The following is an 18980-nucleotide window of genomic DNA, read 5'->3' as shown; positions in this document are numbered from 1 at the left end:
TTGCTATCTTGTGCCCTTAAGATACAGGTTAAGGAATCCGAAATTAGATTTTTTTTTTATAGAAAACATTAAATTTTGATTTTAAAAAGTTGAATAGAGTTGAATGCACAATCTTTAAGACATTTATTTCTATTTTAAATTTCTTAGCATGTGCCGCACATGTTAGCATTTGACTTTATTTTATATTATTTTATTTTTTTATGAAAAATTGTAAAAATCAATATTTGAACCACTTTTGAGAGGTCCATATAACACACATCATTCTCAAATTACGTATTTAAACCATTATTTTAATTTTAAATTTTTTATATTAGTTATACGTTTTTAGATGGCGTTGACTTTTAAGAACATGTTGCACACTTGCGTTAAGTTAACTCCCAAATTAATAAAATTATATATACATTACATATTTTCTCTGTAAATTGATTCGATCTTTAGCTTAAAAAATGAATGATTAATAGAAAATAAGCCAAGAAGAATTTATTTTCATAGAACCTTCATGTGTTGTGCATATATATAAAGGATCCATCGCGGTTCTAATAAGAATATATACGTATTGAGAAGGAAAATATATATAACTAAAAAAGTTCTAAATTTATAAGATGATGAAAAGGGAGATTCACTTTGTGCACATTCTTTTGTTATTAATTCTTTGTCCTATAATTTGTGTTAATAGTGCAAATTTTGTGCTGATTCATGGTGGAAGCCATGGTGCATGGTGTTGGTATAAGGTGGCAACTATGCTGAAATCTGCTGGTCATAATGTTACAACAATTGAATTGGCTGGTTCAGGTATCAATCCAATTCAGGTACAAGAGATTCATTCAATTTCAAAATATTATGAACCATTGATGACATTTATGGAATCTCTTCCTCCAAAGGAAAAGGTCATTCTTGTTGCTCATAGTCTTGGTGGGGTGTCTACATCTGTTGCTATGGAAAAGTTTCCACAAAAAATCTCAGTTGCAGTTTTTGTTACTGCTTATGTGCTTAGTCAAAACCTCTCATACCCAGTTGTTCTTCAAGAGGTAATATGCTATAGTCACATTTTTATTTTATTATTATTAGAAACTCCCACAAAATTATTCAGAAAATTGACAATAGTTTAGTGTTCGCTCAATGAAATTAAAAGGAGAGAGAAATATTAAAAATAATGAGAAAAAATTTATGATATTAATTATTTTTATTATTTTAATGAGATGTTTGATTTTAATTGGTTGGGTGTAAGAATGATCTCTTAGGTAAGAGTTCATGTAAGAATTTCTCTTAAAAATTAATAAGTTTAATTAAAAATATTTTCTCAAGTGTCTACATATTTTTTTTGTTTTAACAAAAGTGTCTACAATCTACATATTATTGTTTTGGGATATATATAAATACCTTTTGAATTTTATGGATTATGAATGACATATTTCAAAGTTGGAGGACAAAAATGGATCAATGACGACTAAAATTGAATTTTAAAAATTGAGTGAGGGACAAAAAACATATTTTTTTTTTGGAGTCGTTTATAATTGTCAAAAAATAGAGTAGTTGTTCATAACTCCCAGTGTTATAAATGATAAGGATTCATAATTTTATGAATTCCACAATTTTAAACTTTGATTAAAGACAAAGAGGCCCATTCTCAATATTTTTTAGCCTAATCAAAAACAATTTATTTATGAAGATTTTTTTTTGTTATATAATAACTATCATTATATACAATTTGAATAACTTTTAGTTACCATCTTGTAGCAAGCTAGAAGGATTAGTTCTTTAATGGACACACAGTTTTTCTTCTTTGATGGACCCAACAAACCTGCAACTGCTAGATTGGTTGGACCAAAATTCATGGCATCCAAGATGTATCAATTATCACCATGTGAGGTATATGTTAATGTTGCCATAAAAATTTAATTGTCTTGGTATTTATTATGTTAATAATAACAAGTGATTTTGCATGTTATAATGAAACTAACTCCAAGTATAAATGTGTATAGGATTTGGCTCTTGCATTGTCCCTAGTGAGACCTGTACCAATTTATAAAGATGTTGAACTATTGTTGAAGGAAACAACAGTTACCAATGATGAAAATGGAAGAGTACCTAAAATTTTTATCATAAGCAAAAGTGACAATTTGATAACAGAGGATTTACAAATGTGGATGATTGAGAGAAGTGGTCCATTTGAGAAGGTGGAAATAATAGAGGATTCGGATCACATGGTCATGTTCTCTAAACCAAAGAAGCTTAGTTCTATCCTTCTAAAGATTGCAAAAAAGTATTAATCCTTAATTTTAATGTAATAGTATATGGGATGGACTAATATTTCAATTATGAATAAATTGAGTGTATCCGTTGTTTTTACTTCATTCTTTTGTTTCAACATAAAGGTGTTATTCCTCTATTTGATGTATAGTTGATAATATAATCAATTAGTGTAATTGTTTCAAAAATGTTCTTAACTTTCACAATCTAGTCCTTGCACCGCCTCCTTGCTCTACTAGGGTTTGATAGGGTTTCGGGTGTATAGTGCTTCATATAATATATCAGTTTTTATCTCTGACTTTCTTTCCAACCAAACCATTATGTCACCTCCTTCATGTCTTCTCCTTTTTCTTTTCCCTCTCTATTATATACTACCAAATCACTAACTCTCTTTCAACCACCAATCATCCCTCTTACAAGTCTATCTTCGGTTAATCGGCTCTCACGTCACCCACCACCTCTAAATTTGCCACCTATGGGTTCAACCCCAATTATAGTGATGATCTCCATGAGCCCTCCTAAAAAGCCACCATGGAAACCCTGTGTTTTGGTCACTCCATCACTTCCGGCTTGAGATATAATAATTGTGTTTGAGTTTTTATAATTTTCTTATTTTGCTCGTGTTCTCTTGTTATTTTAATTTACTATATGTGTTTGTTGAATCGTCTAAGAGCGACTTACATTGTTGGTATTGTATTTGAGTAGAAGACTTATCGTTTTATCATCAAATTCATCATTCTATCTTTGCAAATGACTTGTCAACATGCGGTTGAATTGACCATTTCAAAGACCTCATATAGTCGAAATGACCGAAAACCAACAATAGCTTTTTTTTCGAGGATGGATGCAATTAAAGTCTATGGATCTTTCATTACTCTTTACCATTGACCACATGTAAAATAATTTAGTTTGACCGTTAGGATTTAGATTTTGGTTTCTTAATGTACTTTTGACTTATGAAATTTTTATGTGCATTGATAATATGTATTTGTCTTTCAAAATATGGATGAAGAATGCCTCAACCAATAACCAATTTAATTGCACTCCCACTATTTTGGCACTTTTTTTTTTTTGACAAGGACTATTTTGGCACTTGAATAACGCTTATTTTATCATATAAAAAAAAACTTTCACAATTGAATGGTCAGTAAAAATAGCATGATTAGGTTTTTTTTTTGAACAAACTAAAATGAGATATATAATATGAACAATGGTGATTTACCGTGCACAAGACATGCAAAAGGTAAACCTACCAACCGAGATAGATCAGTAGGGTGCTATTTTAGAAGAGCACCACAAAAAAGTTAAGAATATTACACAATAACACCCATGCAAGGGATTGGATGTTTCCACCAGTCATAATAAGAATAAATAAAAGATGCTACGATGATTTCAGCCACATAAAAGAGTTCAGCTTCAGTTTTTCAGCTAAAGAAGAAGAATCACAAGTCGTTTCTTGGAACAGACGGTTATTTCTTTCCTTCCAAATAGCCCAAACAGAAGCGAACCAGATTACTTTCAGGAAATAATGAGTGGCTCTAGGCAAACCGGCCAAATTAGAGAATTGTTTAAAATGCTGCCGAATGTCACCTGGAAACACCACAGATAAGCCTAACCAATGCAATATATGATTCCAAAGCGAACTAAAAATATTACAGACGCAAAACAAGTGATTTGCGGTTTCATAAGCACCGCAACCTGACACATAAACCGAGTCTGCTATCAAAAGAACTCGCCGATGAACCAAGTTGTCTCTAGTAGGAAGTCTATTCCGGAAAAGGCGCCACACAAATACAAACACCTTAGAGGGTATGCTCTTATGCCAAACATCTTCAACTAGAGTCCTATCCACAACGTTACCATTATCAATGAGAAAGCGATAAGCTTCTCGTACCGTGTAACCATGGGAAGGATCTAATAACCATATCCAAGAGTCGTGAACATTATCCTGCAAAACGACATTAGAAAGTAACATAGAACATTCCTTCACACTTTCCTCCTCCCTCGCCATTAACCTCCGCCTCCACTCCCACCCCCCACCTCCAACCTCCCAACCTGCCCTACTCATATCCTCCACCGTACACTCTTGACTCACGGACAAATCAAAAAGGCGGGGGAATTTACAACGTAAAGGTGTATCCCCCAACCAATTATCATGCCAAAATAAAGTATTCCTACCATCACCTATCCTCCTACGAATGTTGTCATCAAACCACCTCCCAACACCCTCACCTAATCCCTCCCTAATCCTACAAACCAACCGCCACCACGGAGAACAGTGACGTCCTCCCTCCTCCACCCGCCCCCCTTTCTCTGCATGATTAGGTTATATATTGAAATAGAGAATTTTGTTATTATGAAATTAAATGAAGCAAAATTTTCTTGCCTCATTATACACTTACAAATAGAATTACATTTATCTCACTCTAATGGCACTAATGGAAGCTCGAATTCACTACATATAGATAAGTCATGCTTAAATATACGTCTTTATGAGAAATATTTAGGTTTTTTTAAACCTACATATAGGAAACATACTAAAACATTTAGATTTTTCTTTCGTTCATTCAGTCTTTCTGACATCTTTTAAGGAATGACATAGATTGTTCAACTAGTTTTATACTAATGTGGGGGCTTCTTCGAAGTTTTTCCTCTTTTAATTGTTCAACTAAATTGTTCAAATGATTCCTTCTTTTTCACATGGGGCCAATCATTTTATTTTTTATTTTTATTTTGGTACAAAGTCATTTGAATTTTTTAATGTGTAAAAGTTAAAGCATCAATCGACCATTTTTAAACATATATTGACTTCATATAAAAATTTAGCCAAATGTTTTTGGCTGGCTAAATAACTTTATGGCTGGTTTTTAGCCATAGTATAATTGGGGGGTACACTATACTAAAAAAGTTTAAGTGACACTTATTTATTAAACAGCCATAAAGTAGGTTTAACAACCATTATTAATGGAAAGTTTAAGTAACATTTATTTAGCCAGCCATAAAGTAGGTTTAACAACGATTGTTAATTAGGCTAAACATATATAGAAGACCAAATTTCTAGTTTTCAAAGACAAGAAAGACCAACATTGATTTTGAAGATGTTTAAACAGGAAAAGCACTTTGTGTTGATTCATGGAGGCATCCATGGTGCATGGTGTTGGTATAAGATTGCAACTGAACTAAAATCAGCTGGTCATAAAGTCACAGCACTAGACATGGCTGCTTGTGGTATCAATCCAAAGCAGATGCAAGAAGTTCATTCAATTTCTGAATACCATCAACCTTTGATGACATTTATGGAGTCACTTCCTTGTGAGGAGAAAGTGATTCTTGTTGGTCATAGTCTTGGAGGGTTGTCTGTGTCTATTGCTATGGAAAACTAGCCTCACAAAATCTTTGTTGCAGTTTTCATCACAGCAACTGTTGTCACTCAAAACCTCACTTATCCTGCTTTTCTTCAAGGGGTACTTTGCATACAATGAAACTATTTGCATATTTACACTTTGCTCACAAGTCACATAACATTTACTTTATATTTGTAAAGGGAAAAAAAATAGGATTTGAATTCTATCAATAATAAATCCTACTGAATTTACGTAGCTATACGATCTACACTTTTGTATCAAAACTGGACCGTCTATGTGTCAATTTTGGTAAATTGAGTCCAAAATATAAAAGCTAAAATATAAATTGTCTAATCTTAATATGATAGTTCAAATCATCGATTGAGTGATTGTATGAATGTCGAAAATCTTATCCAAAAGTTTTTCCTTCAAAAATGATGATATTTAAGATTTTAAAATGGGAAGTCAAACATACTAGAAAACAGTGTTAAACTCATATTGTAAAATAAGAATATGTTATCATAAAATTGAAAAATAAGAAATAAAAAATATTGTGGTATGTATCTACTAGGCAGTAAGTAGCATTAGTCCATAGTTTGAGATAATATTGAAATTATTTGGAGTGTTATATTTTTATTGTATTATTCAATTTCTTTTGTATTTTTATTGAAATTAGTTTGAGATAATATTGAGCTTTTCCTTGTTCCTTCGTCGGCCGCCAGAAACCCTAGAGCAGCTTTTCCTTCCCTCGCAAGCAAGCATGAATTCAAATTTATCAATATTATTGCGGCAACCTCGAAGATTCCTCAAAATCTTCACAAAGACCATCACATCGATATCACAAACCCACACTACTCCCCGAGTTCCTATCAACATGATGAATACCATTAACAATAACACCCCGGTTTTGAATAGGGGGATTCCGGACTTAACCTTCCCAAATGTCCCCTCTGATTTAGTCAGCATATCCATCTTCCTCTGCCGCGGTTTAAAGCGCGATTCACTAGACTTCGATCTAATGGTTCCCGTAGTGGATCGACTCACTCGCCGTTTCAAATCAGTTGAAACTATTATCACAGAGTTACAATCTCTTGGTTCCATTGATTATCTTAATACAACCTCCGAATCTTGTTTACTCTTGTTAAGGGTTTTTTCTCGTGCAGGTAAACACGGTATGCTCATTGATGCTTATCACCATATGATTCAATTTCTAGGGTTTGTTCCTAATACCTTTGCTTCAAATTTATTTATGGATTCGCTGTTTAGAACTTCTCAATCCAATATTGCTTTATGTGTTTTCAAGCAAATGAAATCCCCAGATTTTACCACTTTCAAAACTTCACTTTGTCATCTATCCCGTTTGAATGACATTACCAATATTTCACATGTTCTTAGACTCATGTTAAGTATCCCTCATTATCCTGATGAGTCCACCTTTAATGAGGTTCTGAATTCCTTTTGTAAAACAAAGGATGCCATGTCACCCCAAGTGTACCAACTTTGGGGTTTAAAGGTTAAGTTAGGTATTGATTTCTCTGACAATTTCTTTACTTTACTCATCTATAAGTATTACAAATTGCAAAGATTTGATGAGGCTACCAAGTTGTTTGTTGAAATGTTACAAACCGATTGTTCTGATCATGCTGCTATCAAGTCATATACCACTCTGGTTAGGTCATCTTTAGCATCCAACAACGTGGATGCTGCGTTACATCTGTTCAATTTAATGCTTTCTAAGGGATTTAAGCCATATCAATGTTTTTATGGTGGGATATTGGTTGCACTAATTGATGTTCCTGGCAGAGAACGTGACGTATTAGAATTAGTAAGCAAAGTAAGAGAAATTGAAAGTCGTGGCACGCAAATGGACAACCCAGTGTATCTCTAAATAACGAAGAAAGAGAAGTAGTTGATTCAAGGATGGAGTTAAGCGATGAAAATTGTATAACAGGAGCTTTGGTTTTATATCACTCTCAAACTAGTTTTATTTCAAATAAATGATTACTCAGTTTAAGAGTATGAAGTGTGGTACTCCGTATGCTTTTTTCTCTGTTATTTTACCTAGGTCAAGGTTAATTTATTTTGTTGTTGTTTTATTTGTGCAATTGTATAACAGGAGCTTTTAAAGGTTTTCTTTCACTAGTTTTATTTCAAAATATAAAATATATATTGATTTAAATTGAGACAACTGGTCCATATGGTAAAGTGAAAATGATTGAGGGTTCAGATCACATGGTCATGCTCTCCAATCCTACAAAACTTAGCTCTGAACTTCTAAACATTTCTTACAATTATTAACCTTTGAATAAATGTTCCATTAAAGTTTATGATAAAGTTTGCATTGAACATGCTACTTAAATTGTTTCTGTTTTATGTCTTGTTTTTGGTTTTTTCTAGATTACCCTCTCTAAATTATTGGGTAAATACCCTCTACTGATGTGGACCAATTAAATAGAGTCAAACATATAATATTTTACGTATTTTGAATATATTTTTGTTATTTACATATTCACCCCACATTCAACTAATGTGTTTTTATGTTTTAAATTAATAAATCTAATGAAATTTTTTGCTACCTTATTCAATTGTTTGGGCATATTTTATTTTTTCTTTACTGTTTTTTGTTTCATCTCTTCTTTTTCTGCACAATTTTTTACACCATTTTTTTAAGTTTTTTTTTACACTATGTCTTGGTGTTTTTTCAATCTTAGTTCTTCTTCTCTCATAATTTCACAAAATCCATTATTTTTCTACCCTAAAAGAATAAACGTTATTTTCTTTTACATCAGTTTGATTATATACTCCCTTGAACCCATAAAAGAATATATGTTTTTTTTAGGAATAAAAGAATATATGTTATCATGTGTTTATATATCAATACAAGTTTAAGCGCTAGTTTTTTTACATGATGAATAAATATTATATTTTCCTAAGATCAATATATTAGTCTAAAAATTATTTTCTTTGATAAAAATAAAAAAGATATTGGTCTAAACGTTATGTAATTAATCAATTTAAAACACCTTTTTTGTTAAAAAAATATATTTTACAGCACCTAAATTTCTAAATTCATAGAACTTGATTTTTGTTATATGATTTTTTTTACTGTGTACAAGTTTGTACATGTTAAACTTGCGTATATTAAGAAGTTTAAAATAGTAAAAATGTATCGGAACTTGTATATTTTATATTAAATATACAAATTTTGTTAATTTATATTTTTTATATTTTCAATAAAAAGTAACCGAGTATTTATATTTTTTTATGTAGACGTGTCGCTCCCTTGTTAATTTTATTTTACTCTGATTTTTATTTTCTAAAATTTATTATCTATTTAGCATAGAAATATCACCAAATTATCTTTGGATACAAATTATTAAAAATTGTTTAACTAGTTATCACTTCTTATCTTTTAGAATCGTAATTTAATTTTAATTTCACTATGAAATAATTAATTCGATAAGTTTAATTTTAATTTGTTTTGAATTTTAATTTTATAGGGTTTTGCTAGAAGCCACTCATGAAGGTGTCTTTTAGCAATCCACCCCTCAAGGTGTGATTTTCATTTTTTAGTTATAATTTTGCTAAAAGATACCTTCATAAAAATTAGTTGGTGTCTTTTAGCAAATGTTCATAGAATATCTTGCTAAAAGACACCTTCATAAAATGTGTCTTCTAGCAAAACCCTATTTTACAATGATTATATCTTTTAATTAGTCGAGCGATGGTTTTTTCATTCACTGACAAAGGTTCGACATTTCTACCTAATTGGATGTAACTATAGTGAGCCTTAACTTTTTATTAGATGAATGAACTATAATGAGTCGTTCGTCTAGATCAAACGAACTTTTTATCAGTTAAATTGTGATTTGATTTTTTTGACAAAGGTTCAACCTTTCTTCTGCATCAGGTAACCCTAAACGAAACTCAACATGCGATCAATTAAAATAGAGCAAATTACACTCTCATCCTCTAAAAGAAGTTTGAATGACACTCACCTCTTGAGTTAAAATATACACTTCCCTCCGTTGAAAATAAAACTTATACCCCCCATGAGATGCTTGAATTACAACTCTCTCCCTTAATAATTAAAGGCTAAAATATGATTTCAGTCCCTGCAAATATGTCTCGTTTTGGTTTTAGTCCCTGTAATTTTTTTTTTTGTAGTTTTTTGTCCCAGCAAATATGTCTCGTTTTGGTTTTAGTCCCTAGCTCCACTTTTGTGCTGATTTGCATATGTGATACATGATGACTGAACCCATTATGTAGGAAAAAGTCCCTGCTAAATATTTTGTTTTTTAAAAAAGGTCCCTGCAAAATATTTTGTTTTTGAAAATAGTCTCTGAACTATGTTCAAAAACAAAATATTTTTTAAAAAGGTCCCTCCAGGGACTATTTTCAAAAACAAAATATTTTGCAGGGATCAAAAACTACAAATTTTTTTTACAGGGACTAAAACCAAAGCGAGGCATATTTGCAGGGACTAAAATCATATTTTAGCCATAATTAAATGCAGTACACATTAATCTATTTTAACATAAATAAATTTTTTTACAATATCTACAAATTCAAAAATACAATTTAAGAAGAAAAAATAATTAATTTCTTTGTAATTTAAGTGTCAATGATGATTAAATTTAAATATTTTGTTATTAATTTTATAACTTAGAACATAAAATACATTTTAAATGTGAAATGTTTTCTAATATGTTTTGTATAAGAGGTGGGGGAGTGTATATTTAACATATAGAGGAGAGTGGAGTGTAATTCAAGCATCTTTCAAGGAAGGGAAGTGTTATTTACTAATTGAAATATGATCATATCATTTTATAACATAGGTTAAAGCTTTTTTATGAATTAGATGAACTATAGTGAGCCTTCGCGATTACTCGATTTGTGGTTAACATTCATTTATTTATTGGATGAAATCAATGTATGTCCCACCACTTTGTGGGGTACAATTTTCAAAGTGTAGACCCACAATAATTTAAACCAATTAGAGAGTGAGTATTAAGGAGGGTGTTCAAAAGAGAGCGCTGTTAGCATTACTATTTCTGACAAATGTTTGAGCTTTCTTCTGAATCAGATTAACTATTGTGTGACTTAACTCGTTTTTGATCGAACTGTTGTTAGTTATTTTTTGTTAATGGTTTGACCTTACTTGTATATCAGATGAACTATAATGAGACTTAACCCGCTATTAGTTGAAATGTGGCTTGTTCCTTTTTTAACAATGATTTGAAATTTATTCTTGAATGTATGAGCAACAATGAGACTTAAATAGAGATCAATCAAAATTGTGGTTATCACATTGACTCAAAAATGTCCGACTTCTCTTGAATTGGATGATATATTTTGAAAATTGTTAAAGAATATATTTTATATTTATTGTAATGAAATAATAATTTTTTTATTTTATCATATCTAATTTTTGTTTAAATATATTTATTCTATTTTATAAATACACATGTCTTTCCTATCATGAATTTATTTAATTTTCTCTTATACTATACTACTAAATAATTGCTAGTATCTTTTAAACAGAATTGCTTCTATCTTATTTTCTTTCCTTTATATTTCTTTCATCAATAAAAAAAAATGTAAAGAAAGTAGTGACCAAATTGCCTCTGTTTATATTTATTAGGAAATAAAAGTGAATTATATATTTTTCAGAGACTAAATTAGGTCTTACAATTTTTCTCAAGAACTAAAACGAGTCTTCATTTTTTTTAACTTGCCAAAAAAAAATATTCGTTTGGGTTAATAGCATTTAATCATCAAAATAAAATAAAATAACGTTGAGACTAATATCGATAGATACAAACATATGATAATATATAATAATCTAATTAATAAATAAAAATCTAATTGATATTTCTACAAAATAACGATTTGAAATTTTATATTTTGGGACCCAAGCTTAAATAAACAACAAGATATGGTTGTTTGTCAAAAAACAAAAAAAAACAAGATATGGTTGTAAAAAATTTGTAACGTCAAAAATTTGTAGAAAAATAAAAAAAGTGGAACAAAAAACAATAAAGAAAAAAGAAGAACAAAATTTGTCTAAAAAAATAAAAGTGGAAATAAAATATCTTCTTAAATTTTTGATTGGAAAGATAAAAACACATTAATTGAATATGGGGTAAAGATGCGAATAACAAAAAATTGATGTAAATGATGATATAGGCTACTCACAATTTGATTGGTTGATATCATGAGAGGGTAAATACCCTCAAATCATGAGAGGGTAACGTAGACTTCACCCTTGTTTTTTTGGTTTTAGTAGCATTTGAAAACCTTGCTTCAAGATCAAGATCCCTTTCTTGAGGGGTATTATATACATTTATTGTTAAATGCGTTCATATATGCTATTAATATGTATTTTGACAATGAGTTCAATTTAACAATTTTGACAATGCCATTTAAGTTAGACTTTACGGACAAATCTTCAATTAATAATATTTCATTGAGGTATTTTGGAATATGAAAAAAAAAAAGTCATGATTAATTATATTATATACATATACATATACGATCGGTATTTTAGACACATTATTAATACATAAAATAGACATAGTAATCTTTCAAACCAAGTGTTTTTCTGAGAGAAATTTTAGCAAATATCACAAGGACTTAGATGAATCATGCACAGATGTATCCTCGAAAAAATCTCATCTAACTTTTGACTTGGATACTCCATTTTCTCAGCTACCATTACTCATGACCTCATTCAAACCGTTACAATTTTTGGAGATCCTTTCAGTTAAATTGAATGAATAATAACTATACACTAAATTGTTACTGCTGAGAGCTCTCTACTAGTATACTCTAGTGCTGTTAAACAATGGAAGATCAAGTGATTGTGATGGAAGAATCTAAGTCCTCTAAGCCAATCAAACAAAGGTATTCATTAATTCTATCTATTTATTATTTAATTAACCCTCATATATGCTATTAATATGTATCATTTGAACATACATACATTATTGTATTCTATCATCCCAACATGTATTGAATCTATTATCATTAATGAAATGAGTTAAGCTTGTTCCTCACAAAAAACAAATACATTATTGTAGTGATTGTGAAAAAAACACGGGGGATCAAATCATTACGATGGAAGAATCTAAGTTGTCTGATCCAGCTGACCCAAAAATGTATGTACTCAATCCGTTTAATTTACCATCCTCCAAGGCTCCAATTAATTCTACTATTCTTTTCACCCAAAAATTCCATAAATCTCTTAAACTTCTGTTAATATAGGTGCAAATTTAACGATGAAGAAAGATTTGAGCAAGTGCCCGGTTGCTCAGTAGGATTATGCTTGTTCTTGATTATCGTCATTGCCTTAAAGGTGTTGAGTTTCATTTTCAAGATTCTTAACACAAAGGAGGTTAAAAAGCATTAGCTATTGGAAGAGTCACACATCACTTAGTGTGGTGAAGCAAAGGAAGGACCAAGGTTATATGTTGGACCTAATTCTTTGTTTTTAGATACACCACTCGGTAGCACTTTAAGCTTATCTCTAACTTAGTTTAAATATTTGCTTTGTGAAAGGGTGGTTGTATTGAGACACATTGAGGTGAGAACGAGAGATGTCTGTGTGTTGTAAAATAATTCATATAATAATAATTCTCTTGTTGTCGGTTTAGACAACGGTCATGGTTTTTTTTTCGGTTTTGGAGTTTCCATGTTATATTCATTTGTTGTGATTGTGGTTATTTTTCTTCTTCATCTCTATTATTTCCTAACAGTGGTATCAACAGCATTGTCTGATCTTCCACATCAGAAAAAGAAGTGTGATATTGTGAAGGTGTTGAAGAAGGGTGGTATTGTGCAGCTGTTATGTCTTATTCAAGCGCAATGAAATTTGAGATAGAGAAGTTTGATGGAAGAATCAACTTTGACTTGTGGAAAGTACAAGTCAAGGATGTGCTGATACAATTAGGATTAGAAACACTTCAAACATGGAGGCCGATAAGTGGGATGAACTAGATTTGAGAGTTCCAAGTGCAATTCGTATCATGTGTTTGGCAAAGAATGTTCTTGCTAATGTGCAGAATCTGTCATCTGCCAAGAGCTCTGGGAAAAGTTCGAAAGGTTATATCAAGAAAATGACATCTCAAATCGGTTGTTGTTGAAGGAGCAATTCCACAATTTGCACATGGATGAGGGTACAAAAATTTATAATTCTTGATCCTTGTGGAGAGTTGGGATTCAAATAGGGTTTTCTTCTCTTAGGATTTTAAGGGTGTTTATCCAATTTTGGATTTCATCCTTGTTGATCCTTGTGAGAGTTGGGTTTCAAATCATTTGGTTTATTCCATTTAGACTCTGTGGTTTATTTCATCCTGATCGTTTCGTTTGTTTTTCTGGGTGTGATGAGTGTGAAAAGTGATGGCGGTGTCACCAATAACTATCTAAAAATACTATTGATTAGTTGGAACTGTCGGGGTTGGGGAAACCCAATCCCAACTCCAAAAATTAAGTTCCCCATTTGGTATTATAATTAGGGGCAATTTCTATGGTACACTCAAAAATTTTGAGTGTACCGGTACACCCGTGTATTTAAATGTATAATTTAATAATTTATTTTCTTTAGAAAAAAATATTTTCTATCATTTATAATTATAATAATCATATTTTATTTATCAAAAGTGTCGGCAAAGCAAAATTCAAGTTTTTAAAAATTTTTATTACTCATAACAGTGAATATTGATTTTTTTCCAACAAATTGTTAAAAAAATTTAGTATAATTCTTATAAAGAATGGAATGATTTCCTCGTGAGCTTAGCTCAGTTGGTATGGACAATGCATAAAAATATGCAAGGTTCGGGGCACGAACCCCGGCCACCACCAAAAGAAAAATAAAGAATGAAATGTTGTTTTTTTTTTAGGGTTAATTAAGTTTTTAGTCCCTATAAATATTCACAGTTTTGTTTTTAGTCCCTATAAAATAAAATCACACTTTTTAGTCCTTGTGACATTTTCCTTAAGCATTTTAGGGACTAAAAATGCTGATGGAAAAATTTTATAGGGACTAAAAATGCTGATGGAAAATTTTATAGGGACTAAAAATGTTGATGGAAAATTTTATAGGGACTAAAAAGTGTGATTTTATTTTGTGGGGACTAAAAACAAAATTCTGAATATTTATAGGGACCATTTACTTAATTAACCCTTTTTTTTATGGGATAATATTTTCTAAAATATAAAAGTCGATAAATATCTCTTTATTACATAAAAATTATCGTTAACTTATTGATTTATAAAATAGGTGTACCGGTACACCTTAATTTAAGGGTGTACCGTAGAAACTCCCTTAGGTAAGATGCTATTTTTCTTAGTGAGACGCTGGTCCATCTAAATAAAATCAAGAAAATTTTCCTATTTGATGGGTTATGATTATTGTTTTGCTTCATATATATAAGGTAGAGGGGGTGATATTTCTTTATTTTGGCAGAATTTTTTTAACTGTATGATTGGGAATTATTCTTCAAACCATATGAATGTAACTAGTAAAAGACCCGTGCAAAAAGACCCGTGTGCTTTCGCACGGGTCGTGTAACATTGCAATAATTATATAAAAATAATTAGATTGTTAATTATATAAAAATAATTAGATTGTTAATATTGTAGAATGTTTATAGATATTAAATGAAAATTATGAGTTTTATTGTAATATTTCTCTTAGCTGTTTTCCTCTTACATATACAAAAATTTGTTAAATAGTTGAGTTACACCAGTTATTGATTTTATTTGCTTATATATGCGAAAACAAATTTTTATATACATATATGAGAAAGTCGATATGATAAAATTTTAAAAACTCATGACTATTTTCAAAATCAAAATTAATGTAGCGTTTCTATAAAGTAACTTTTTATTTTATATGGAAAATATCGTTCAATGTTTGCACCGCATCCATTGCAAATTTTATGTATTTAAATTTACATAAACTAATTTTTATATACATATATGAAAAAGTCGATATGCAAACTCATAACTATTTTCAAAATATCATTAATGTAGTGTGTCTATTAAATAAGTTTTTATTTATATTTAAAACACCATTAAATATTTAAATCACACTCGTTGAGGATTTTATATGTTTATATATGCAGAAGAAAATTTATAACGATATGTCATAGTCGAAATGAAAAACTTAGAAAATTTATATCGATATGTGATAGTCGATATGAAAATTTATATCGATATGTGATAGTCGATATGAAAAACTTTTGAAAACTCGTGACTATTTTCAAAATTTTATATGTTTATATATGCAGAAGAAAATTTATAACGATATGTGATAGTCGATATGAAAAACTTAGAAAATTTATATCGATATGTGATAGTCGATATGAAAATTTATATCGATATGTGATAGTCGATATGAAAAACTTTCCATTGCTTTTCTTTGCCACGATGAAATTGATATGTTTACTTCAAGAGGTACTTGGCTTTGTCTTTTTCTCATAGTAGGGTACTTGGCTTTGTCTTTTTCTCATAGTAGATGTTGGTAAATAGTAACCATGGTTATATATATTTATATTAAGGTGGATTCTAGGGTGAGGGATCAATCAAGTCCTTCACCGGTGAAGCATACAAAAATTACCGTCGAATTTAATCAAGGATCCAGATCTATTGAAAATAAAACTGATAACATCTACACTTTCCCACACACAATCTTATCTACTTTTATTATTTTTTCAACTGCATCCTCTCAAACTCCAAAAGTCTACGGATGCTTGCTGAAAAATTAAAAAAAAGGGTGAATTGCTTAATTTTCTATTCTCGATCTATCTTTGTTAACTTGTTGAATTCAAAGAACAAGTCTTGATTTCTTTGTTTGTGTGTTAAAAATCAGGACAAAAGTGCAGTTTGTGGTTATCAACATTAAATAATTTTCAAGGGATGTTTTATAATTTGGCAACTCAATTGTCAAGCAAAATCAGGAACGATAATGCCATAAGCAAACATAACCGCAATAATTTTAATTCTTGAATTTGGATTCATTTGATATATCATGTATAAAATATTACTTTCAACAATTTCTAACAGTGAAAAATCTTTGTGAATGAATTTTGATCATATTCCGGTATTATTATCTCAAGTATATTGGGCAGGGACCTATGTTTTCAAACATTATTTCATCGTATTGTCTTGGTTTCCAACAATCCAGCAAGTATATGCCAAAGATCTTTGGTAGTTTGAGATGATGCGGTTGGGAAAGAGATGGGGTAAGTAGAATTGTGTGTGAAAATATATGGATGTTCTCATTTTTATTTTCAATAGATCTAGACCATTATTTAAATCTAATGGTAATTTTTTCATGCTCCACCGGTGAGGGACTTGATTGAACTCTCACCCTAGAATTCACCATAAAAATTAGGCAATATTATACATCAAGTCTTTTGAATTTGATTATTTTTTTAATTGAACTTTTATAATTTTTTTTCATATTGATCATTTAAGTTACAAAAAGTACGCATAGTTGTTAAGATATTATCTAATACCTTTTATTAGAAATTAAAATTCAAAATTAAAATTATTAGGGTTCTTCATCTTTTTTAACATCTTCATTAACTCAGAAATTTAAACTCAAATGCTCCCTAAAAAAGAATAAACTCGGAATCCCATGAAGAAACCTAAAATACTTTAATGAATTTTAATTTAGAATTTTCTGAGTTTTAATTTTAATTGTGGAAGCTTATTGTCACATTTTTTTAATTTGTCTCATTTTGTTTTATTGCCTCATAGAATCAGAGAAGATTAAATTCCACTCAACAAGATCCACCACAGTTAGTCTTCTCTGATGGACCAAACAGTCCTCCAACTGCCTTGTTATTTGGATCCAAACTCTTGGCATCCAATCTGTATCAATTATCGCCTAATGAGGTAATTTTTTTTGCTGTTGATTGAAAATTTGAAATAAAGGTAAATATTTTTACTTTAATTGAATCATTTGACTGCAATTAATATTTATTTAAGCATTATATAATAATGCAAAACTAATTAGATTGAAAATGTCTATAATTTTATTGTAGTTATTTTTTAAAGACGTATTTTAAAGTTCGTTTTAAACCTTTAGATTTATTGAATCAACCTTGACTTCTGTTAAAATAATTTGTCTAGGAGAATGTGAATTTCAATCTTGTTTTATAATAAGCATTAGTTAGACTTTATTTATGTCTCGATTAAACTTCAAATTATTAGAAGGCCTTCCCTAGCAAGGAGGGGGTTAAGACCAAAAATCTATACACTTATTTGTTATGTATACCCTAAGTTACCTTAACATACCATATTATATTATATTATACATATTTTATTAATTTACATTGAAGCCAATTATTGATGGTAACATGCGCAGGATTTGACACTTGGATCGTCGTTGGTGAGACCACATCCTATCTTTAATGACGAAAAACTGGTGTTGAAAGAAACAAGAGTTACCAAGCAGAGGAATGGAAGGGTACCAAAAGTCTTCATTATTTCCAAAGGAGACATTTTCATTAGAGAGGATCTGCAATTATGGATAATTGAGAGAACTGGTCCATATGATGAGGTGAAAGTGATAAAGGATTCAGATCACATGGTCATGTTCTCCAAACCTAAAAAACTCACCTCTCACATTCTAAAGACTGCTCACAAATATTAGATATGGTTTTAGAAAATTGTTGTTGACACATTCCATATGGCTGGGACACACATGTAAAATACCCTTTTACCCCCTCGGCAGTTAACTGCCGAGGAATTTGAAATCCGGCTGCAGTTAACTGCCGAGGAATTCCTCGGGAGTTAACTGCCGAGAAAAGCTGTTTCATCAGATGAAACAGTCACCTGCTCCCCCTACACACTATTTTCTCATCACCTTCCATACAACTCCAATCCAACCCAAAATCCTAAATTTTTTTCATCAAATCTTGCTCCAAAATGATTCAAGCATCAAGCATAGGATGATTCAACACACTTTTGACGTAAAAAAACAGGTATTGTGCATTTTATTCGGTTTATTTTTTGGATTTGTAACACTGTCATGGTGGTTTTACAACGTCAGTTACGTAACACTGTCATGGGGAATCTCGGTAGTTTACTGCCGAGGAAAACCTCGGTACCTTACTGCCGAGGAAAACCTCGGTAGTTAACTACCGAGGAACACTTAGGAAAAAATTTTGGAACGAAAAAATGGCAGCTACTGCCATTTTTTCCAAAAAAAATTTTCTTTGTTTTTTTTTTGTTTTTTTTGTTTTAGTTCATTATGGCATTGATGTTTATGCATTAGTAAGTTGTTAATTTATATTTTTGTGTTGTTTAATTATAGTAATGACCGAGAACGCGGAAGATGTTTCGGGAGAGACAAAACGTAATTTTGTCCAAATT

At 30.5% G+C, this 18980-nt stretch overlaps 2 protein-coding genes and 1 long non-coding RNA gene across 3 annotated transcripts in view; all 3 read left to right on the top strand.

Moving 5' to 3' along the window:
• LOC146896409 (methyl jasmonate esterase 1-like) overlaps positions 1–18269 on the top strand; it is a 44446-nt gene extending 26177 nt beyond the window's left edge. Inside the window, exons 2-3 of the mRNA XM_085738362.1 lie at positions 17361–17498; positions 17971–18269. Coding sequence (XP_085594488.1) covers positions 17361–17498; positions 17971–18258 — 426 coding nt within the window. The 3' untranslated portion in view covers positions 18259–18269. The remainder of the gene's footprint in view (positions 1–17360; positions 17499–17970) is intronic.
• Positions 394–2354, top strand: LOC146896411 (methyl jasmonate esterase 1-like). Its single transcript, XM_085733150.1, has 3 exons — positions 394–1028; positions 1738–1869; positions 1983–2354. The coding sequence occupies exons 1-3, from the start codon at positions 603–605 to the stop codon at positions 2268–2270; spliced, it is 846 nt and encodes a 281-aa protein (XP_085589276.1). The 5' UTR covers positions 394–602; the 3' UTR covers positions 2271–2354.
• LOC146896410 (uncharacterized) lies at positions 12296–13259 on the top strand. The gene is made up of 3 exons (XR_015023802.1): positions 12296–12500; positions 12677–12754; positions 12861–13259. It is a non-coding gene; the product is annotated as an uncharacterized LOC146896410 (long non-coding RNA).
• Positions 18270–18980: the final 711 nt, after the last annotated feature.

The sequence above is a fragment of the Medicago sativa genome, chromosome 8 (genome assembly GCF_051527215.1).
Source record: "Medicago sativa cultivar Bolivia chromosome 8, Bolivia_mono, whole genome shotgun sequence".
Lineage (NCBI taxonomy): Eukaryota > Viridiplantae > Streptophyta > Magnoliopsida > Fabales > Fabaceae > Medicago > Medicago sativa.
This window is presented reverse-complemented; position numbering and strand designations above follow the sequence as displayed.

What these genes read in the sequence shown, in the direction of transcription:
- LOC146896411 (XM_085733150.1), top strand. Translation starts at nt 603, where the DNA reads ATGATGAAAAGGGAGATTCACTTTGTGCACATTCTTTTGTTATTAATT. An exon ending in ACCCAGTTGTTCTTCAAGAG is followed by an intron (nt 1,029 to 1,737) that starts GTAATATGCTAT and finishes ACCATCTTGTAG; the next exon opens with CAAGCTAGAAGGATTAGTTC. An exon ending in ATCAATTATCACCATGTGAG is followed by an intron (nt 1,870 to 1,982) that starts GTATATGTTAAT and finishes AAATGTGTATAG; the next exon opens with GATTTGGCTCTTGCATTGTC.